General features: G+C 43.1%; 1 protein-coding gene across 1 annotated transcript in view; it reads left to right on the top strand.

The window, feature by feature from the left end:
* Window positions 1-23,728, top strand: part of FAM135B (family with sequence similarity 135 member B) — a 146,838-nt gene that overhangs the window by 93,191 nt on the left and 29,919 nt on the right. The window contains exon 7 of the mRNA XM_065903154.1: window positions 22,422-22,575. Coding sequence (XP_065759226.1) covers window positions 22,422-22,575 — 154 coding nt within the window. The remainder of the gene's footprint in view (window positions 1-22,421; window positions 22,576-23,728) is intronic.

Raw genomic sequence — 23,728 nt, 5'->3', positions numbered from 1 at the left:
ACAAGTGCTCAACTTGGAGGCAAAGCTCAATGACCTCTCTGCTCATTGGAGATTTGTTTCAGTCCATGAAGAAGGCAATCCAAGCTTTAACATCTATGATTCTGCATATTCTAATTAGACTTTGTTGATTGCAGCATTTTTTCCCCTCTAATTCCCACCCTTTCCTCTGATCCCAGATTGCATTAGGAGGCCCTTCCTGGACCCCAATATCTTCTTGCTCATTCTTATCATCACAAACTTTGTAGTTGATTGTCATTGCTCATTGTCTAGCCAGTCTCTCATGAGACTTCAAGTTTCTAGATTGTAAGTATTGGGGACAGTTGGTACTCATTGTGTTGTTTCAAATCCACAGGTGCCCCCCAAAAAGGACCCTATGTGAACAACCATTGTCACATGACTCTTTTAATTAATTAATTGATTTTTGGCTGTGCTGGGTCTTTGTTGCTGTGTGGGCTTTTCTGTAGTTGCTGCAAGCAGGGGCTCCCCTCCAGCTGGGGTATGCAGGCTCCTCACTGTGGTGGCTCCTCTTGTTGCAGAGCAAAGGCTCTAGGGCTCACAGTCTTCAGTGGTTGCAGCATGTGCATTCAAGAGTTGCAACTCCGGGCTCTAGAGCACAGGCTCAGTAGTTCTGGCAAACAGGTTTAGTTGTTCCGTGGCATGTGGAATCTCCCCAGACTGGGGATTGAACCCGTGTCTCCTGCATTGGCAGGCAGATTCTTTACCACTGAGCCACCAGGAAGTCCCGGTCGCACGGCTCTTGATGCTTTTTGTGCTTTATCCTATTTAATGCCCATGATAACCCTCTGAGCTAAATCATCACTTGTGCTTTGGACACGAGGAATCTGAGGCTCAGATCACACAAGTGTGGAGCTTCAGAGGAGAACCCAGTGTGGCAGAGTGTGTCTAACACCCGTGTGCCTGGCCTTAGTAACTGCCCATGTAGGGACCCGGTCCACAGTGCATAAGAACCTCACGTTCATGGCAGCAGCCTGCCACTCTGCCACCCCTTGTCCATCCCATTGCTTCACCCTCACCTGCAGCTTTATAGAATGTTTCTTCCTCCTAAATATAGCAGGAATGCTCCCCGAACCTCTCTGTATTCATAATTGCTCCATCTGAGAAAATAAAAACTGTAATTTGAGCATAACTACTCATTGAGGAGTTAAAGACTTGGCCAGAGTTACTGAAAAGAAATCATTTTATGTTCTGGCTCTTAGGCATGCCCTGGACTTGGAGTTAAGAAACCCATAATTAAATTGGACTCTGACCTTTATTAGCTTTTGTTCTTTAGTAAGTCAGTGAACCTTCTGAGATTCAGAGCCCTGGTCAGGAAAATAACAGTAATAGTTGTTCCTTTTTTCTTTAACATAATCAGTAACTTGGCCATCTCACTGTATTCCTGTATCTGGTCATTTTTAGTGAGACTGCAGTAAACCACGTGTTCTTGTGTCACGGACAAGCAGGATACTAGTGGAGGGTATATATTTTAAATAAGTAATTATATCATTAACTGTTAAGTGTGTTAGCTTGTCAGTCATGTCTGACTCTTTGCTACCCCATGGACTGCAGCTCACCAGGCTCCTCTGTCCATGGAATTCTTCAGGCAAGAATACTAAAGTGGGTTGTCATTTCCTTCTCCAGGGTATCTTCCCTATCCAGGGATTTAACCTAGGTCTCCTGCATTGCAGACAGATTCTTTATCATCTGAGCTACCAGGGAAGCCATTATATTATTAAATCATACGTTACAATTGTGATGAGTTAAAAATGAGTAGAGCAAGTGATTGCACTTCTACTCTCTCTGTCATGTTTATGTCCTGTTTAGGAGGATTCAACTATGTGCCAGAGAACTCTTATTATATATGATCATCTTTGGGAAACCCAAACATTTGAAAATATACACCTGTTTTATTTTTTATTTTTTTAAATTTTTTCCATTTATTTTTATTAGTTGGAGGCCAATTACTTCACAACATTTCAGTGGGTTTTGTCATACATTGACATGAATCAGCCATGGATTTACACGTGTTCCCCATCCCGATCACCCCTCCTGCCTCCCTCCCCATCCCATCCCTCTGGGTCTTCCCAGTGCACCAGCCCTGAGCACTTGTCTCATGCATCCAACCTGGGCTGGTGGTCTGTTTCACCCTTGATAGTATACTTGTTTCAATGCTATTCTCTCAGAACATCCCACCCTCACCTTCTCCCCCAGAATCCAAGAGTCTGTTCTGTACATCTGTGTCTCTTTTTCTGTTTTGCATATAGGGTTATCGTTACCATCTTTTAAAATTCCATATATATGCATTAGTATACTGTATTGGTCTTTATCTTTCTGGCTTACTTCGCTCTGTAAAATGGGCTCCAGTTTCATCCATCTCATTATAACTGATTCAAATGAATTCTCTTTAATGGATGAGTAATATTCCATTGTGTATATGTACCACAGCTTCCTTATCCATTCGTGTGCTGATGGGCATCTAGGTTGCTTCCATGTCCTGGCTATTATAAACAGTGCTGCGATGAACACTGGGGTGCATGTGTCTCTTTCAGATCTGGTTTCCTCGGTGTGTATGCCCAGGAGTGGGATTGCTGTGTCATATGGCAGTTCTATTTCTAGTTTTTTAAGGAATCTCCACACTGTTCTCCATAGTGGTTGTACTCGTTTGCATTCCCACCAACAGTTTAAGACGGTTCCCTTTTCTCCACACCCTCTCCAGCATTTATTGCTTGTAGACTTTTGGATAGCAGCCATCCTGACTGGCGTGTAATGGTACCTCGTTGTGGTTTTGAGTTGCATTTCTCTGATAATGAGTGATGTTGAGTATCTTTTCATGTGTTTGTTAGCCATCTGTATGTCTTCTTTGGAGAAATGTCTGTTTAGTTCTTTGGCCCATTTTTTGATTGGGTCATTTATTTTTCTGGAATTGAGCCGCAGAAGTTGCTTGTATATATGTTTTTTTCCTTGTATACTTTTGAGATTAATCCTTTGTCTGTTGCTTCATTTGCTATTATTTTCTCCCATTCTCAGGGCTGTCTTTTCACCTTGCTTATAGTTTCCTTTGTTGTGCTAAATCTTTTAAGTTTAACTAGGTCCCATTTGTTTATTTTTGCTTTTATTTCCAATATTCCGGGAGGTGGGTCACAGAGGATCCTGCTGTGATTTATGTCAGAGAGTGTTTTGCCTATGTTCTCCTCAGAAAATTGCAGAAGAAGGCAAACTTTCAAACTCATTCTCTGAGGCCACCATCACACTAGTACCAAAACCAGACAAGGATGCCACAAAAAAAGAAAACTACAGGCCAATATCACTGATGAACATAGATGCAAAAATCCTTAACAAAATTCTAGCAAACAGAATCCAGCAACATATTATAAAGATCATACATCATGACCAAGTGGGCTTTATCCCAGGAATGCAAGGATTATTTAATATCCGCAAATCAATCAATGTAATACACCACATTAACAAACTGAAAGATAAAAACCATATGATTATCTCAATAGATGCAGAAAAAGCCTTCGACAAAATTCAACATCCATTTATGATAAAAACTCTCCAGAAAGCAAGCATAGAAGGAACATATCTCAACATAATAAAAGCTATATATGACAAACCCACAGCAAACATTATCCTCAATGGTGAAAAATTGAAAGCATTTCCCTTAAAGTCAGGAACAAGACAAGGGTGTCCACTCTCACCACTACTATTCAACATAGTTTTGGAAGTGTTGGCCACAGCAATCAGAGCAGAAAAAGAAATAAAAGGAATCCAGATAGGGAAAGAAGAAGTAAAACTCTTACTGTTTGCAGATGACATGATCCTCTACATAGAAAACCCTAAAGACTCTACCAGAAAATTACTACAGCTAATCAATGAATACAGTAATGTCGCAAGATATAAAATTAACACACAGAAATCCCTTGTATTCCTATACACTAACAATGAGAAAACAGAAAGAGAAATTAAGGAAACAAGACCATTCACCATTGCAACAAAAAGAATAAAATACTTCGGAGTATATCTACCTAAAGATACGAAAGACCTATATGTATATACCCGTTTTAGTGTCTACAGTATCTGCCATGAACCCTGGACTCTGGATCCAGGTTGCTAATGTTGCATTCTTGACTCTCTGCGTGAGTGTGTGTGGTGTGTGTGTGTGTGTGTGTGTGTGTGTGTGTGTGTGTGTGTGCGCGCACGCACATGCGCGCGTGTGTCACTTAGACAGGTCACTTATTCTTTCTATACCTGAGTTAAATTCATCTGTAAAATATAAATAATATTCATATGGACAAAGTATAGGTTTGGGATGAGAAATCAATGTGTTAATGTATGAAAACCTATGGCATAGCACAAAGTACAAGGTCAACCTTCCGCCAGTCTCTGTACGTGTAGTTCCTACCAACTGCTTACCATGAGCACTTGCACGCCTGTATGCCTGTCACCGATGGCTCCTGGGGGAAAGAGCGAAACAGGTGAACAACCAGAGGGGTCTTGCACTAATCCAAGAAAGCACCTGCCCCCAGATATTTACCCCAGGAAATGGGAGGAGGAGTGTCAAGGGTGAGAAGAATTTTGGAGGGAGAATAAATAGATCTGGGTGAGGGAGAAAAAATTCAAAGACAACTTTGGTTTTGTTTTTGGTTAATTGGGAATGGTATATGTAGCTTTTCCCGTCTATTCCCTTAAACTCTTTTTTGGTCTTTTCTCAATCTTCATCTGCAATGTTTAATCAGATCTGATGCCTTTTACCATGTGATTGCTGAGTGTTTTCCCTGAATTTACAAGGCTCTGAACATTCACTGGTTCCTGGTGGGTTTTTGTAACATGACTGAAGGCAGGAGTTCAAGCCCATGATAAAAGCTGCCTAGGTCAGGCTCCAGGCTAAGCAGTTCTAGAAATTACAGGAAAACTGGATATTATGATGTTTTCCCCCCACATATCAGCCTGTTCTCCTAATCAGTGTCCTTTTTTTTCTCTCACTGAAAAATGAGCAGGACCAATGGAATATTCCAAAACTCCATACTTTCTATCTCCTGTGTTATGCATAATTGAATATATTTGATAGTTTCTATCATCTTGAAAAATCACTTTTCAAATATTGAAATAATAAAAGATCCATCAAAGAACAGTGGTGTGATATTACCTTCTGTTCCCATGGAGACCAAATCACCAGTGTTCAGTTGTGTGATTATTAATGGCATCTGCTCATATAAGGCACAGTCAGTGAGCTTGGTAAGTAAGCAAATGATATTTATCATCGCCTGCAATGTGTTCAACTCATTTCAACTTATGTTTGTCATTGGGATTTTATAAATGGCTTTATTTTCTAGTTTGGTTCCATTTAATTTTTTGAAGGGCATGTTGCCAGTGTTTGGTAAGATATTTCTTGGCGATATTGCTTAGTCTTACGAGAGACATTTTATTAGTGTGTGTGTAGGTGTTTGTTTCAGGGAGGCAGGTCATTGAACAGGATTTCTGGAGTGTAGACTGAACAGCTATAGCACACTATAAGAAGCAAGAAATCCAGTAAAACTGGAGAGGGATTTTTATTGAGCAAGTACTATATGGTGTACAGAATGTTCAATTTTTGCAAACAGGATCTCTTCTGAGCCCTGTAAGATCCATGAACATTTCATATTATGAATCCCATTCTATAGATGAAGACACTAAGGATCTGAGAGGCCAAGCGTTTTTCCTAAGGGCACTTATTTGAAACATAATTCTAAACCACCTGTATGCAGTTCTGAAGTGATTGCTCTTCTTTGTGTTTTGCCCTAAACTACATTGTGGTTCTGAGCATAACGCTGGCCCCCATGGGTTGTTCTCACAGTTAATGTATTTAAAGTGACGGGCACGTGGCCACTGTTGAGTGAATGGTATTGGGTTGGCCGCGACCGGGGAGCGAGACCATACCTCTCACTTTAACAGAGTCTGCTCCGCTAATAACTGTTGGAACTGAATCTCATTCCTCGCTGACTTCTGCCATCCTCTCTGCCTCCTTGGATGCTGCCTCTGGGTAGCACAGAGAGTCCTGTTTCATACTCATCTCATTGTCTTTCCCAAGAGAACTTTCAATGAAAATGATGCCTGCTTGTGGCTGCCGGGATGTCAGCTGGAGGCTTCAGGGAGCACTCCAACCTTGGCTCAGCCCTGCCTGTAGGCTCTGATCCATTCACGGGAGGGAGGGAGGGTTGGAGGGTGGAGAGCCCCTGAGAACTTCCCAAGGTGCCTTAGCTACGCTTCTTGAGACTTATCGTTGATACTTTGAGTCTCAGCAGCATGATCCCTGAGTACCATAGTGCGCCCTCTGTCCCAAAGCCTTTCATCCTGTTTTACTTAACGGCCAATCACATCCCTTTGATTCCTGAACCCCTTTCATAGACAGGGACCCTGAAGCCCTGAGGGGGAAAGTGATTTGCCTAGGATTGTCCATCTGGTAAACCTTAGATGTTGAAATTAAGACTGCATTCAGTGTTCTGTCTGCTACATAAGTTGTCTTGGTGTCATGGCAGGGAATTCATAGAGATGTAAGGAGTTTTGTTCCATGACTATGATTCAGATCAGACTCTGTACTCTCTGTGAATTAATAGAATAATTTTAGCTAAAATATACTAATAATATTAACTAAAATATCTTTCCCAGGCACTGTCTTAAGCCTTTGTGTACACTCTCTGATGTGCTCTTTGCTTGCACCCTGTGAAGAAGCTGCCTGTGATTTCCCTCGTTCACAGACAATGCAACTGAAGCATACAGAGAGAAGCAACCGGCCCAAGTCCAGGGAGACTGTGAATGATGGTGCTGGACTTTCAGCCCAAGCTGGTGGACTCTAGGGATTTGCCCTTAGCCATTATATCTGTTCAGTTGGGGTCATCCTCCAGGGACCCAAACACATTTTCTGTGTTGCTTATCTGAGTGAGTCACCGGAAACCTCAAAATCATCTATGATTCCTTCTCCCTTCCATCCTCATCAGTGACTGATTCCTTCAAACTCCAGGAGTCTTAGTTTGTACCCCTCACTCCTTATCCCTCTTCTACAGCCTGAGCAGATCCCCTTTACCTGGAAAATGCATAGCTTCCCCATTTGTTGCTCATCTTCTGATCCCTTCCCTCTGCTCGTCTCACCCGGGCTGATCTGAGATGATGGACTGTAGGTGTGTCATCATGACAAGCAAGAGGGGCCATCATACTCACTTATTTTACATCTTTAAATCTACACTCATCTTCAGCTTTCTTCCCACATGTGCACTGTGCTAAAATTGTGCCTGTTTTCTTTTTTCACTTCTGCCAAAGGTTTTCCTTTACTTGAGCTTTCACATACATGCCTGGAATTTTCATCCTCCTTAAAAAAATATATATGACTATGTCTTTTAAATTATAGGGTCACTTCTTACATGGCATTTTTTCTTGACTTGCCCAAGAATGATACAGATACCCTGTGTGTGTGTGTGTTGCTGCAGCATTTATATATAAATTTATCACAGCGTTTACCAAGCTGTGCCAAAGCCTTTCATCTGTGTGCTGCCTCACACACTCAGCTACAAGGGACCTGAATCCAGAAATTATGTACCAATAATATTTTAAAATTTTCTAACAGCATTCTGCTTAGTGCTTAGCCCAGAAACAACACCCAATAAATGATTCTTGAAGAAACTATATACATGATTGATTTGGGCACCACGCTAAATATTTTACATATGTATATTCTACTTCTGGCTTCCCTGGTGGCTCAGTCTGTGAAGAGTCTGCCTGCAGTGCAGGAGACCTGGGTTTGATCCCTGGGTCAGGAAGATCCCCTGGAGAAGGGAATGGCAACCCACTCCAGTATTCTTGCCTGGAAAACTCCGTGGACAGAGGACCTTTGGTGGGGTACAGTCCCTGAGGTTGCAATGAGTCGGACATGATTTAGTTAACAAAGACCAGACGTATTCTTCTTCATTCTAAGATAGTGGCTCTTTGTAATAATATCAACCATACTTAGGGTTAAAACCACCCAAAATGCTTCTTGAAAGTTTCTCTTGCCTGTGTGTAGAAGTATTACTAAAAGTAACATTTGCCTGAGGGAAATGGTGGAATAGTTTGTAAAAAGAGAACAGCTCTAATATACTAGGATCAAATGGCAACCCACTCCAGTACTCTTGCCTGGAAAACCTCATGGATGGAGGAGCCTAGTAAGCTACAGTTCCGTGGGCCGCAAAGAGTCGGATTCGACTGAGCAACTTCACTTTCTTTCTTCCTGTTGAGAAGCAACGAGTGGCCAGCCCTAGGGCATCTGTGACTTGGGTTTGGTGAGGTGAAGGCATATAGATGTCGGCAGGTGGGGATGGGAGACTGGATTCAGGATCACAATAGGCTGGTGTCCAGACAATTGAAGTCAGGGCAAGGGGAAGCCAGGGGCAGAGGGCCCAGGCTTTGGTCTCCGGATTAGAGTGGTTTTCATAACAAACCCAGGGGGCCCACTTGTCAAGTTGCTTCGAGTGAGCTTGAGAGCCAGGCGTCCAGCCACTGGTCTCCAGGGCTGGAGATCCACACACATCCAGGCTGGAGGGATCCACATCCATCACGCCTTCCTGTTCTGTGTGGTGCCTCCTTGGTGCCAGCCTCTGTGTGGGTCCTAGCCCACTCCGGCTGGTGGCCTTCTCTCTGCTGCTCGTCAAGCGCAGTAAACCCTCCCTCCTTTGCACTCTGTTTCCTTTCACCTCTGACTCTACCCTTCTTTTGCTTAAATCCACAAACAGCAATTTGCAAGGGAGATAAACCTCCTCAGTATTTGATCCTGAACAAGCTAAAATCCGATTCCCAAAAGATGTTCATGCCAGAACAGGGAGTCAAGTCTTTAAGAACTAAAGGCATCAAGTAAAACAAAAAAGGAATTACATGAAATCAGAAATAATGCCCAGAGTGGAACTGACCTCTCTTATTGCTGCCACTGCCTGCTCCTGTAACTCTTGAGTGTGATCTGATTATGAGGAGAAATGAGATGACATTATAGTAACACTAAAATATTATTAATAAAAATAATAGAATTAGCTGTGATAGTGATAACAGTCATCATTATTATTTATTCATTGTATCTACTATTTATGGAGTGGCCATCTGGTGTACTTAATATCTACCAGGCTCTTGATTTATTACATAACTAAAATCTGTCATCAGTCTTGTATTATGGATGACATCTCATTCCAAAATTTTTTTTAACAGATAGATTCAGCGATTACACATGCGGAGTGGAGCCCTGATGGGGTTAGAGTCTGCTACGCCAACACGTCAATTCAGATTGACCCTGACAATGGAGGGCATGCTCATTTCACTCAACACGTGGTCTCTCGTGTTTTTATAATATTACACACAGCAACTGTTTGGGAATTTTTAAAGAGCTTTGATATGCATCCAATTGCATTGATGGATAGTTATTTAGTTAAGTCAGAGCCTTCCTTTAAACTAGACTTTAAAAATAAAGACATTCATCAGAAAGGTGTTTGGGGTTTTTATGATGATCTGACAACTCAATTGCTTGTTCAGTTTGAGTTGTGTAATGTTGCTCTCAATTAGATTAAATATTAAGCATCCAGTTTGCCAACTGCTGGCAAAATTGCTGAACGTTACACACAGTTTGGGGAACTGCTTTTAATGAAGAACAAATGGAAGTAACATACTAGAAAATGAAAGTGTCAAAGCTATAAATGTTTTAATGGAGAGATTCAGCATTTTCAAATGTGGGATATTTCAGAATTTTCTGCATTGTAAGGATGTGTATTGATTCCAGTCACCTTAATTAAAGAATCTACTGTCTGCAGAACCTTCATTAGTACACACAATTTTCAAGTGGCCTATTCATACTTTTGAAGGCTCTGTCTATAATACTGAAAGTCAAAATCACCCATATTTAGGGACTTTCTTGGCAGTGCAGTGGTTAAGACTCCACAATTTCAGTGCCAGGACCATGGGTTCAATCCCTGGTCAGGAGACTAGGATCCTGCCTGCCACACAATGTAGCCAAAAACACAAAAACTAATTAAAAACAAAACCAGTATTACTCATCCTCTCAAACTAAGTCTGTAATAAACTTTAAAATTAAAATTATAAAAAAAAAATCACCTCTATTTGGAAGAGAGCAGGGACATGGGGTTCTGGTTCACCTCCCACTTCTATGCCTCGATCTCTTGAGCACAGAGAAAAGGGAGACAGTGTCTGTATAGTGTGGTTACAAGTACGATGGCCACCAGCATCATGCTAGCTTCTGGGTTATCTGACCTGTCCTCTCTGTGTGAGTTAGAACTCTGTCATCTGTCCTCCTACATCTATAAAGTGGCATGCGTGCACCTTTTCTGTATTGCCGTAACACAAGCCCCTGTTATTTGTGAGATATTCATTCTTTGCCAGATACTCTTCTAAGTACTCTGCTTCCATTTCCTGTCTCGGTTGTTCCTCACTATATTTCTTGGCAGTAACTGTTCTTACTATTCTTGTTTTGTAGGTGAGATATTAATCATACATTCAAACTGGGCTATATGTCATACAGAAGGTGCTCACCGTATTCAACAGAGTAATAGCAAATAATAAGCAGTCAATAAGTACAGATGGTTGGATAGAATTACCGACTCAATGGACATGAAATTGGACAAACTCTGGGAGATAGTAAAAGACAGGAAGGCCTGGTGTGCTGCAGTCTGTGGGGTCGCAAAGAGTCAGACACGACTTCACAACTAAACAATGATGCGTATAGACCAGCATAAAAATAAGTCAACTGCCCTAGCCTCAGTTAAGAAGTGTTGCATTATTAATGCTGTCACTTTAGTGGCCTTACATTTAACAATTTGGTCTTGAACACTAAGGAAAATGCAGCTACTTAAACTGCACAGCAATATTTGAATGCAACATGGCTGTGGACACAATCCATATTTTACTTAACATGTGTTAAGATTATTGTTGGTCTATAAATGTTGATAGGATTTTATAGAAAACTCTTTTTCAATTCCTGACACTTTGTCTCTTTATCTATAAAATGAGGATAATAATGACACACCCTTTATAGGATTGATTTAAAAGCTCTAGCTATACTATAGCTTCTTATGCAAACACTCTTATTTTGGTTTCTGCAATGGCTATAATCATTCCAATAAAAGTCACAAGTATTCTGAGCTGGTTTCTTATAGAAATAAACATTCTAAAATGACAGTATTGGTGCAGTGGCCTCCCATTTGCCTTAATAATATATCAGAACAGCATGATCTGTTTTCTGCAGAGGCCAAGAGAGAACCAGTGTTCACTCTGGAGAGGCTGGATTTGTTGGTGGTTAGGAGAGTGGGCTCTGGGATTAGTCACACCTCATTCCAGCCATAGCCGTGACCTGTACCTTCCATGTGACATTGAGCCAGTCGTCCCCCACCTCACTTAGAAATGACTCTGAGTGCTGTGTGTCTCAGATAAGGTTTATAAGGAGTCACATGGGTGGTGTTTATATGTTTGTTATCAGAGCATAGAATCTTTTTTTCAGTGTTTCCCTATTCTGGTCTGCTTTCCCGGTTCCCCATAGAATGAGCTGTGTATAATAGAAAGTCTACCCAAAGTACTAGGGAGAAAGATAAGGACCAAATTCACATAGGAGACTTTGGAACTCTAAAATAGGAGAGTAATTATAGATGCTGACTCTATGCTGACTTAATTCCAGTGGCAGCTAAAGGAATTTAATACCTTTGATAATTATAGTCACAAAGGCATAGAATTTTACATCTTTAAGAGACTGTAGTGAACCCCTTCAGCATTCCAAGTAGAGACATTTACCATGGTCACCATATCCCAAGGCGCTGAGACTGATCGCTCACTTATTCTGCAGATATGTCTGGGTTTATGATCTTGAAACTAGTCCCTTGGGATGGAAGTATTAATTGATTGACCCTTAACATGCTACATAATTAACCCACGGTATCTGATGGCCATTTCACCTTACCTCTGCCATTTTTATTGTCCTTGTTCTTGCTGTCTTATCCTCTGTTGAGAAGATGTTGTTTCTGGTGAATTTAGAATAGGACCTGGTGGAAGAATGGAGCAAGGCTGTGCTGCTTCGGAACCCTGGACGTGTCTTATAGTGATTATGGAACCTCAAGCTATTTGCTTAACATCTCTGGGACTGCTCCATTTTTGCATATTTACATCATGATTTCAACTTCCCTGAATGTTTGGAGGGCCAGATGCAATGACTAATGAGAAGCCAGTCATAGAAGAGGGCTAAATATGTGTCTTCCCATCCCCCACTGATGGGCATACCAGCCATGTATTGTCCATTTTTTACATGTCTCTGTTTGCCGGGGAATTGTTTTTTGATCCCTTGGAGGAGGGCATGGCAACACACTCCAATTCTTGCCTGGAGAATCCTGTGGACAGAGGAGCCCTGAGGTGGGGCTACAGTCTGTAAGGTCACAAAGAGTTGGATATGACTGAAGCAACTTAGCACACACACACAACATGATATGCCTGACCCTCCAGGCTGTCTCTCCCGAATCATCTCCTGCTTGTCTCTCCTGATTCATTTCTCTTAGCAGCAAAGTACTGATTATATTTCCCTGCACTTTATTAATTGGTTCCCTCACTACCTTTGTTTATGACTGTTCTGGTGCCCTCCCTCATCCATGGTCTACCCGCCCAGACTTTTGAGATTCAGCTGTAGCAACACTTCTTCTAAGAAGCTTTCCCTAACTGCTCCTTTCCACATACTCATAGCATCCTAAGGTTTTGTCTAGTATGATGCTTGCCATGTTGCACTACAATTTTGCATTCATGTCCCTGGTTCCTCCAACTTGGGACTATTTTCTTCCAGGGGGAGGAGGGCAGTGTGTGCTAATGTCTGGAGCCCAAGTGTTTAAGACAATGACAGGCACACAGGAAGCATTGAACATAGACTAATTAGGATCATGATGATAAGCCGGATTGAACTGACCCTATTGATATGCTGAAGACACCCAATGGGACTTCCAGTCATAGTACTTCTAATATAAGGATACAGTTCTCTGAAGTCAAGTGGATCCAAAACAACAGTATATGCATTCACCCAAATTACTTAATAGGCATTAAGGAAACTTTGAAGATAGTTATGAATTGTTCAGAGTCAATATGTCATCTTTTCTAATAACCAATGAGTTATTACTTTTTAAACTTTTAAATAAGTCACAATGTCTTGGTGATATAGAGATTTAAAAAATTATTAAAGAAAATGCCATCCCTTCAGTGCATCAGTGGGAGAATTCATATGGAGTTCTTACCAATAATGATTATAAGACTATTGGGCTGGTGTTTGTTGTGCTTTAGAAAAAAAGGCAAAGAGCATTTTTCCTTTATCTTGTCCAATGAGGACAATCAGCTACTGTCCGAGGCGCTGAAGTTATTGAGCAGCAAAAGCAGGATTGTAACCCCTCAGTGTTTCCGTAATTTTTGTGGGGTAAAGCAACAGAATTCCATAAAAATTCATTGAACTTGGAATTACAGAAATGACCTGGGGTCATTTCTTTCCTTTTAAAAACTTTTTAAAGTCTTTTAAAAGCTGCTGTTTAAAACAGGCAGTATGAATAAAGAAGAAAGAAAACAATCAAGAATCAGGAAGGAAAACAATAAACAACAAAGACTGTTGAGGTCTGATTTTCAGCCACACAACTTAGGCTTGTCCTCTGGACCACAGTAGAACAGTTGAGCACTCAGGGGCGTTAGCTTTGTGCAGTGATTTTCAAGTTTTATTTATTTATTTTTTAACTAAGGACTTCTTTTTCAAATGAATGCCTAGGCAGAGTCCAACATACAACTGCTGTGAACAGAAAGGCTCTGATGCAGTGGGGGCCTCACCCACCCTGCCTCTTTGCTGCTGCTGTGGTAGCCCCATGACTTCTCAAAATAGCGACTGAAGTCCACTGATCTATTCTAACCCTCCAGCCATCAGTGACCAGCTCTTCTGTTTGCTCCCTCTGTTCCCAAGCACCCCAGGTAATATGACACAGGGAAGAATTAATGTCCTCAAAGGAGGTCAGATCTGCTAGGTGTGAAGGGAAACTGCTACACAATATCTTATTCCCCCCAACTGAGTGCTGCACCATTTGGAAAATAAGACAAAATAATAAGACAGATTAGAATTAAAATGAAGATGTGAGAACACTTGGTTTATATATTTGATCAAGAATGTTCCTAGATCTTGAACTCCAGAATCAGCTGCTTGCTTAATCAGATACAGCTGTGCTAGATAAATGCAGGCCCCCCTTGGAGACTCTGCCATCTCAGGATGAGAGAGGACTTGCTACCAAGAGAGGAAGACTCCAGGGAAGAACCTCACTTTTTATCCAAAACTCACCTTTTGCTCAATAAGTGGGTGGAGAGGCACTGGAAGTATGAAGCTAGTGGATGTCCCTCCACGTCAAAAACACATCTAGAGTAGAGAAAGAGTGTTCTTATCCACAACGTGTGCCTTTATGACTTTGATCCATTGTCTGTAGCTCCCCTCAGTGGGACATTATGCCATAACTGCCCCTCCCACCACCATGACAGTCCTTTACAGAGCATCTCTTTATCTTCACTACTGCCCTTCTTTTCATCTAAATTTCCGTTCAGTCAGCCACATGGATGGAAAGTATGTGAAAGTAGCTGGGATTAGAAGATGAATAACATTCTGTTCCTCATTTCCAGGAGGGAAGGCGGGGGTACATCCAACTTGCAGAGGGAGAGAAACACAAAACCAAATGTATTCATTTTATGGCTGGAGCCACATAGATCTCCCTGGGATCATTCAACAGTCGTTTGTATGATCATTCAGTTACCTGGGGCCGTGTGATGCTGGAGGGCAGCAAGGACATACATGCAAATTGGAGCAGATGCCTAGGTGGGAACATGGCCTAGGCTTGAGACTGTGAATTACTTTCCCCACATCGTGTCTGCTCATCTGTCCAAGCCTGGCAACTCTTCTAACCCTTTGTTCCTGCTAAAGGAAACTCTGTGGGTTACCAGTAAGAGGGTGATAGGAACGACTTTGAATTTGTGATTTCTATATATTAACCATTTTTGGTAAGAAATACTTGTAACTCAACTCACAGCTAGTCACCATGATCCAGTGCGTTGGGACACAAAACTTGGGAACTGTTAACTAAGGTAGCAGCAATGTGCTTTGTGTATGCTCTATCAGTCATGTCCGACTCTCTGCAACCCCGTGGACCATAGTCCACGGTCGTATCTGTCCACAGGGTTTCCCAGGCAAGAATACTGCAGTGACTTGCCATTTCCTCCTCTAGAGGATCTTTCCGACCCAGGAATCAAACCCAGGTCTTCTGTGTCTCCTGCACTGGTAGGCAGATTCTTTACCACTTGGGAAGCCCAGCATCAATGTACTGCTGACAATTAAGAGGGCAGAAAGTTAAAGCTGTTTTCCTGGGATTGCAGCTAGTTAGTTACAAAGTGAAGGTTAGTACAAGGAAGTTTTGATTCCTCTTGAAATCTGTAGAGCTAGTTTCCTTTGAAAATTGAGGCTTTAACAGGGATTAGAAGCTTAACTCTTCTGCCTCCTGGATGTGTGAACACAGACTCTTTCAACTCCCTGAAGCTCAAATTGAAGATTAAATTCAGCATTAAGGCTAGGAATGTATGGTTTCCAGTGTCAGACTGTGTCTGCATTGCTGGTCTATCTTTTATATGCCTGCAAACAAGTGATTTGGTATTTACCATTCTGGAGTTCAGTTTCCCAATCTATAAAGTGGGGATAAATAATTGTGTTTATTTCATTGGGTTGGCATATGAATTAAATAATTCATACATATAAAACACTTATTGCCTGACATTTAATAGAGTTAAATAATAAATGTTGGCTATGTAATGATGTTGCATTTATTATTGTTATTTTCTTATTGGTTAAAACAAAGATAGTGGTGAAAAACTCACTAAATCACCAAGAAGAGGAATTCAGGCACCAGAAATTAGTACCAGGCACACATCAGGCATACAATGAACAGTTGTTGTTATTGAGTAGCTAAGTCATGTCTGATTCTTTGAGACCCTGTGGACTGTAGCATACCAGGCTTCCCTGTCCTTCATTATCTCCTGGAGTTTGCTCAAACTCATGTCTATTGAGTTGGTGATGTCATCCAACCATCTCATCCTGTCACCCTCTTCTCCTGCCCTCAATCTTGTCCTGCATCAGAGTCTTTTCCAGTGGGTCGGCTTTTCTCATCAGGTGGCCAAAGAATTGGAGCTTCAGCTTCAGTATCAGTCCTTCCAGTGAACATTCAGGGTTGATTTCCTTTAGGATTGACTGATTTGATCTCCTTGCAGTCCAAGAACTCTCAAGAGTCTTTTCCAGCACCGCAGTTTGAAAACATCCATTCTTTAGGTAAATGTTTCAAGTTCAAAGACATAGCACACTGTCTAACCTCAACATGTGCATGGAGGTTTGGAGAGAGAACTTTACAGAAATAACTGGTCTAATGAGGTATGTGTAAGGGACCCGAGAGGAGGGAGTAGTTGGAGAAGCTTCACAAGGGACAGGACATTGATCTGATTCTTGGTGGTGAGCTTCGAGCAGCAAGGGGACAGGATCTTAAAAGAAGGAATAGCAACTAGTGGATTCTGGAGTGAAGCAAGAGGCAGCCACTGACCCTGGAGTTGTGACTGGGGCTTGAGGCCTTGCATGCCATTCTAAGGAATATGAATTCAATCTTGTAGACAGTGTCTGTGTGCTCACTTTCTCAGTCGTGTTTGATTCATTGAAACCCCATGGAGTGTAGCCTGCCAGGCTTCTCTGCCCATGGAATTTTTCCAGGCAAGAATAGTGGAGTAGGTTGCCATTTACTTCAGGGGATCTTCTCAATTCAGGGATGGAAACTGTGTCTCTTTCATCTCCTGCATTGGCAGGTGGGTTCTTTTCCACTAGCGCCACCTCAGATGTCAGTGGGGCTGCTCTAAACCAACTTGAATATAGTAGTGCTGCAGATGAAAGATGGTACCTGGGCAGTGAGAATGATTAGAAGGGTGTGGTAGTAATTAAAGTAAGCTATAGAGAAGACTCAAGGTAGAGCAGAGGCAATAGTGCTTTCAAACTTTCAAGACTTAGATTCTTGAGATGAGAGAGGTCTGGAGACTAGAGGAATTCCTTGGCTTCCTTGAATGTTGGGCAAGATGGGTCCATTGACAAAGACCAGAGGGAAGAGAAGGATCAGGTAAGAGGGACAGTAATCTCCTTTAAAAAAATTAAAATTTTAATTGGAGGATAATTACTTTACAATGTTTTGGTTTCTGCTGTAGAACAATGTGAATCAACTCTAAGGATACATACATCCCCTCTGGCTTGAGCCACCTTCTCACCTCCCCCCATCCCACCCTTCTAGGCCATCACAGAGCTCGAGGCTGAGCTTCCTGTGCTATCAGCAGCTTCCCACTAGCTAGCCACTTTTCACATGGTCGTGTATATATCTCAATGCCACTGTCTCAATTCATCCCACCCTCTCCTTGGCCCGCTGTGTCCACAAATCTGTTCTCTGCATCTGCGTCCCTATCCCTACTCTGCAAATAGGTCCGTCAGTATCATTTTTCTAGATGCCATTTGTTGTTGTTGTGTCTGAGCAACCACCAGTTGCTCAGTCGTGTCTTTTTGCAACTCCATGGACTGCAGCACGCCAGGCTTTCCTGTCCTTACCATCTCCCGGAGCTTGCTCAAACTCATGTCCATTGAATCAATTATGCCATCCAACCATCTCATCCTCTGTCATCCCCTCCTCCTGCCTTCAATCTTTCTCAGCATCAGGGTCTTTTCTAATGAGTCTGTTCTTTGTATCAGGTGGCTAAAGTATTGGAGCTTTAGCTTCAGCATCAGTCCTTTCAATGTATGTACATCAATGTATGATATTTATTTTTCTCTTTCTGACTTACTTCACTCTGTATAACAGGTGTTTTAAGATGCCTTTGTGACAACAGGTAAGCTATCCATTGAGCAGTTTGGAATAGGGATCTAGAGATCAGAGCAGGGATTAGATGCAGAAATGTAGATTTGAGAGGCATGCATATAAAGGTCTGATTTGATGGAAAGTTTAACTATCTTCATTAGGTAATAAATGAAGGAGAAAGAAGAACTTCCTAACTAACATTTAACAGATACCTAATATAAACCAGACACTGTACTAAACAATTGAACTTATTATCCCCATTTTCCATGTTTGGAAACTGACATTTTAGATATTGAAGGACTAACTTAGTCACATGGATAGTCCTCAAGCAAGGAATAGACCCTATTTGACTTTGGATTCTGTGTTCCAACCAAACCTTATCCCTGCACAGCTCCCTGAAGAGTTCCATTAAGTTAAAGTCCACTTGTCAGTTTCTACCTGGTTGACCGTGGAGGTGCGAGCTGCATAATTGATAGATGGGTTTTCAGAGGCCGTCAATGGATGTGTCCTGATTTTTAAATTTCCTTTTGGTGTACCCTGGCATTGCACTGAGCCATCACAGAGGTCTGTGTTTTACCCAGTGGTTTTGTTTAGTCCTTAACCCTAATAGACCAGACTATGATCACCCCTTTTATGCACATGTTGTACAGATGACCCCATGGGGGTGGGCCCTGGCCAGGAGTGCCTTCCATTGTGGGTCTGCTCACAGCCTTGTGTTTGGCTCACCCTGCATGAATCCTGTTGTATTCTTTAGGGTTTCCATTCCAGACCGTTGATCAGGAGGAAGGCTAAAGAGTTCTTCCTTTGTGCTGGGAAGATTGGGCAGGATTTTTCATTACACTTCTTGCAGTTCTATTAGGAGTATAGGTTCCTCTATACTGGCTCTGCAGGCCTGGAGGGTTGGCAAATGCAATTTTCTATGGCAAATATAATCACTCACTTTCCAAATGTTGTGCCATTGAATACTTATGGAAAATACCTTTTGTTTTGTTTATAGTAATAGGCATATAATATCCAGGCATATTTTATTAGGATTTCTCTTTGGGTTAGCATTCTGACTTCATGTTATCTCAGTAATCACGTTGAATCAGCCTTCTGAAGATTCTCCAACATTCTCTGTATGTCTCTCTGCATAAGAACATCTGTCTAAGATTCGTGTCTAGTCTGAAAAGTGGAACTTAATAATGGACTTTATAGATCCGTTGCCTCATCCATGGGTCCTGGAGCACTGTCAAAAGGAGGCCTTGGTGATAGGAAAATGCACTTGTGAGCAGGACTGGAAAACGGAGGGTTTCGGGGGTGTTGGAAGCAAACAAGCTGGGAACTCAGAGCCACTGGATCTGATGCCTTTGTTAATCCTCTGTCGCTTTTATTTCTGCTTAGTCACAGCTGAGGGAGGCACCGCAGGGCTTGTATTCAGGCCTCTGTCACAGTTAAGCAGAGCAGCTGTCCTCTGCCAGCATGGTTCCCAGAAGCACACGTGGCAGGTGAGCAAGGACTGCCTTCGTTGAGCACCTGAACTTGAGAATCCTTCCTGCTGCAGGCAGAAATGCAGAGTGACCTTGTGCAGCTCACTGTATTCTTTGAGCCACAGCCTTTAACCTGCGAAATGGGAATTGCAGTCCTATCACTTATTTGGTCTGAATAGAAAGAACTTCAAGGCATAAGTGGCAAAAATAAGTAAAAGAGAAATGTTCCGGAACATCTTCCAGTGTGAGTCTGTCTGTTCTAGGACATACGTGCATGTAAGTGCATGTAAATATACATCAGTATGTATGCATATGGAAGCTTCATAGAAGGATGTACAAGAAAATTACTGGACTCTGGGGAACAGGGAACTTTATATTGTTTTTCCTTTGGTAATATTGAATTTTTTTACCATATTATATTTTGAAAATCAAAGTGAGAATATCTGCCTTATAAGGTGCTTGTTAAGGATTCAGTGAGATACAGGGTGATGGGAACGTCTAGGTGGTTTATGAACAGTGAATTATTTCTTGCTCCGTAGACCTGGAGAGTCCAGCACACACACTCCCTGCTATGCACAAGCTTCGCTTGTCTTCCCACAACTATACTGGCTTCTGATCTCAATATAATAGGAAAGATGAGAATCAGGAATATACAGATTACCCTGGGCCCCTGGTGACTACAGGTGTCCTACCTGGGTTTTCTGCTTGATGAAATGGAGAAGTCTTTCAATGCCAAAGATTGTTGAATGTCTCTCTTCAGTTCAAATCAGTAGTGACCTCGTGAGGCAAAGCCAGGGTTAATTTGAGGTGCTCGGGAGTGAAGCACGCTGCTGGGACTTTCCATAGGGAATTCTGTGATGCCTAGTTTCCACCTTTAGATCTGAATCTCTCCTTCCTGCTCTACCAAGGACAATGGTGGCCAATAGTGGGTGGCCAGTTCCCTCTATGAAGGCTGCTCTGTCTGAGAGAGCAGCTGACCAAGGTCACACCTCCTCCCTGGGTGACTAGTAACAGTTAATGCAGTACAGAGGCCTGGCCAGAGAGCTCTGCAGGTCCAGAGCTCCCCCTGGGGTTGACTGAGGTCTCTGCCTGCAGGAGGGTACAGTGGGCTCCTCCCTCTGCCCCACCCCCCCCTCCCATGGGTGTTGCTCCCCAGAACACACACCACAATCTTCCTTCAGGCTGATGTCTGTCTTGCAGTCTTTTACCAGGGAATTCAAAAAGTAATTCGATAGCTTTCGAATTGTGGCACTGAAGAAGACTCTTGAGAATCCCTTGGACTGCAAGGAGATCAAACCAGTCAATTCTAAAGGAAACCAACCCTGAATTTGCACTGGAAGGATTGATGCTGAAACTCCAATACTTTGGCCACCTGATATGAAGAGCCAACACATTGGAAAAGACCCTGATGCTGGACAAGAATTGAGGGCAAGAAAAGGGGGTGACAGGGGATGAGATGGTTGGATGGCATCACCAACTCAGTGGACATGAATATGAGCAAACTCTGGGCGATAGTGAAGGACCAGAAAACCTGGTGTGCTATAGTTCATGGGATTGAAAAGAATCAGACACGACTTAGTGCCTGATAAACAACAAGGAATTAACCTAAAACTATCTCAGGGAGAGGTCACAGCAGACCTGACTGAGACTTCCAGCCAGGTTTCCTAATTTGTACCACTTTGCATTCCATGACCCAGCAATCATGATGTAGTGATGAGAGTTCATGCAATTGCACCCACCTTTGCGACACCATTGGGAGTAGAGGAAGTTCAGATGGCTGTTGACCCCTATCAGACCTGTCCTGCCCCCACTGCACCGACTCAGCCCTCTCAGAAGGAGCCAAGGGAGAAGGCAACAACGAGGGCAGGAGGCTGCCTCATGGACAGCATGCAGGTCAACTCACAGGAGCCCAGAGGATGTAGTTCCGACAACATTTTACCTGTAGTTTCACCCAGCAGGACAGGCTAGAAAGCACGGGATGGTGAAGAGACATTTACTTGCTCCGCTCATAGCCACACGAGCCATAGATTCCTATACCCATGAAATTCTCCAGCTCAGTACTCGGTGTGTGTGCGTGGGTGTGTGCTAAGTTGCGTCCAACTCTTTGCGATTGTATGGACTGTAGCCCGCCAGGCTCCTCTCTCCACGGGACTCTCCAGGCAAGAATCCTGGAGTGGGTTGCCGTTCCCTTCTCTAGGGGATCTTCCCAACCCAGGGATAAACCCGTGTCTCTTATGTCTCTCGCATTGGCTCCTGGATTCTTTACCACTAGCGCCACCTGGGAAGCTCACAGTACTCAGTACCTCTGTTTTTCTGTCCAAACCCATTCTGTGAGAATCCTATCTCTCGTTTTTAAATCCTTCCTGAAATTCACCCAAAGTCATCCTTCTCTGGAGGGGTTGCAAGAAATTCCGAACTGTCCTGGTCCTCCTCCATCATGTCTCGCCTACAAGTAGCTTGTGGACTCAGGCGTATTTTCCTCTTCAGATAAATGACTTGGGATGTGTAATTATGGGTGTGATGTGTCTTACACCTGCAAACACAATATGCAGCATTCTCAAACTCCATGGTCACACCCACAGCCTCTGACACTTTCAACACTGAGAGCTGAAAGCCACCAACTTCTTATTTTATCCCAAAGCACTTTTCTCCTTCTCAGCACTGTGCTCTTCATTTACCAATACAAAGGTTTTTCTCAGTGCCTTCTCTCCCTGTGAAAAGGAGCCCCCTCTGTCGGTCACGTGGCTTCTTCTTACAGTGGCAAGAGAAAGAGGCTTACAAGAGGGGGCGACATTCACTTGCCCCAAACCTGTGAGGTCCATGCCCTCATCGTGGTCATCATCATCATCTAAGGTTGTTATTACTATCATTATTGCTTTAATTTGAAGATTATTAGACAGTAACTTGGCCAATTTCAGTGGGTTTCCCATGTAGAAGGGTAGGGAGGAGACTCCAGCTCTTCTGCTGGAGTCTTGACCATCTTCGCCAGTTTTCTCAGGACCAGGCCACAGGGTGGTCCTCAGCTTCTGCTTCTGTTTTCCCCCCACAGGGGAGCTTCTATGTGCCCTCCGAGAACTGCATGCAGCACGCTTACAAGTGGCACCGGGAGCTGTGCTTCCTGCTCTTGCACGCCTACCGGGGACTCCGTGCCTACTTCTTGACCATCCTGAGGGACATCCCGGAACTGCCACGCATGGAGCTGGGTAAGGGGCTGGGAACTTACATGCGGGGGAGACTCACCCCCGCAGCCCACCCTCCGCTCTTGGGCTGGGGCCCTAGAAGAGTCAGCACGCTCTTGTAAATGTCACAGTAGCAAGCCCTGTTTCGGGTGGGTTTGGTTTGGTTTTTGTTTTGGTGTTTTGGCATTTTACATCATTCTAGCAGGAAGACATCTTGGGCATGCCAATGCAGGAAAAGACACATGTGCCTCTAGTCATCATGTTCATTTACTCATTAATCCATTCATCCACCAAGTGATTAAATTTATTAAACATGTATTAAACATCTACTCTGGGTACATAATGTGAAGTTGCTTTCTAAGGGAAAATGCCTGTTTACAGGCTTTTCCTTAATGAGGCTGTAGCTACGGGATTGCAACTTACAAGAGTGTAAAACCGTCCAAGAAATACCTACATGTATGTGTTTAATGGGTGATTAGAGAAAGCTCTCAGTAGTCATCGTCTTTGGTTTTCCAGGGGTGGATGGCTCCTTGTCCATCATCAGACATCATGATCGTTGGGCCCCTTCCCTCTTGACTGACAGATGGTGGGACTGCAGCTCAGAGACGTGAAATGACCACTCAGTCACACAGCCTGGTGTGGCAGGATGAGGCAGGAGTACAGAGGTTCTGTGCTTAGGGCAGCCTTTTATTATCAGGTCACACTCATTCACAGCAGGTGGTGGGTCATAGTTCTGCTCAAAGTCCCCTAAAGAGGCCCTTTGTCCTTAGAACAGAAGCCAGGCCCTCAACCTGGTGCGTGCTTCGTCGCTTCAGTCGTGTCTGACTCTCTGCGACCCCATGGACCGTGGCCTGCCGCGCTTCTCTGCCCATGGGATTCTCCAGGCAAGAACACTGGAGTGGGTTGCCATTTCCTTCTCCAACTCGGCCTGGTTTTCACAGTTAATAACTGTCCTGCTGCAGGGAACCTTAGCGTCTCTCCCTGAGCCCTGAGATCTCACCTGCAGAGCGAGTCATAGCTTTGGTGGGATCGGTAGCCTTGTGGGTTGTCTGTTATGACACTGAACACACCATACAACAATCGTGTAGTTGCATATTTCTCTTCCCCACTAGGCTGGGGGTCTTTAAGGGCAGAAGCTGGACCTGAGCCCAGACCTCTCACACCCAGTGGTTGGTGT

This window comes from Muntiacus reevesi, chromosome 12, assembly GCF_963930625.1.
Source record: "Muntiacus reevesi chromosome 12, mMunRee1.1, whole genome shotgun sequence".
NCBI lineage: Eukaryota > Metazoa > Chordata > Mammalia > Artiodactyla > Cervidae > Muntiacus > Muntiacus reevesi.
This window is presented reverse-complemented; position numbering and strand designations above follow the sequence as displayed.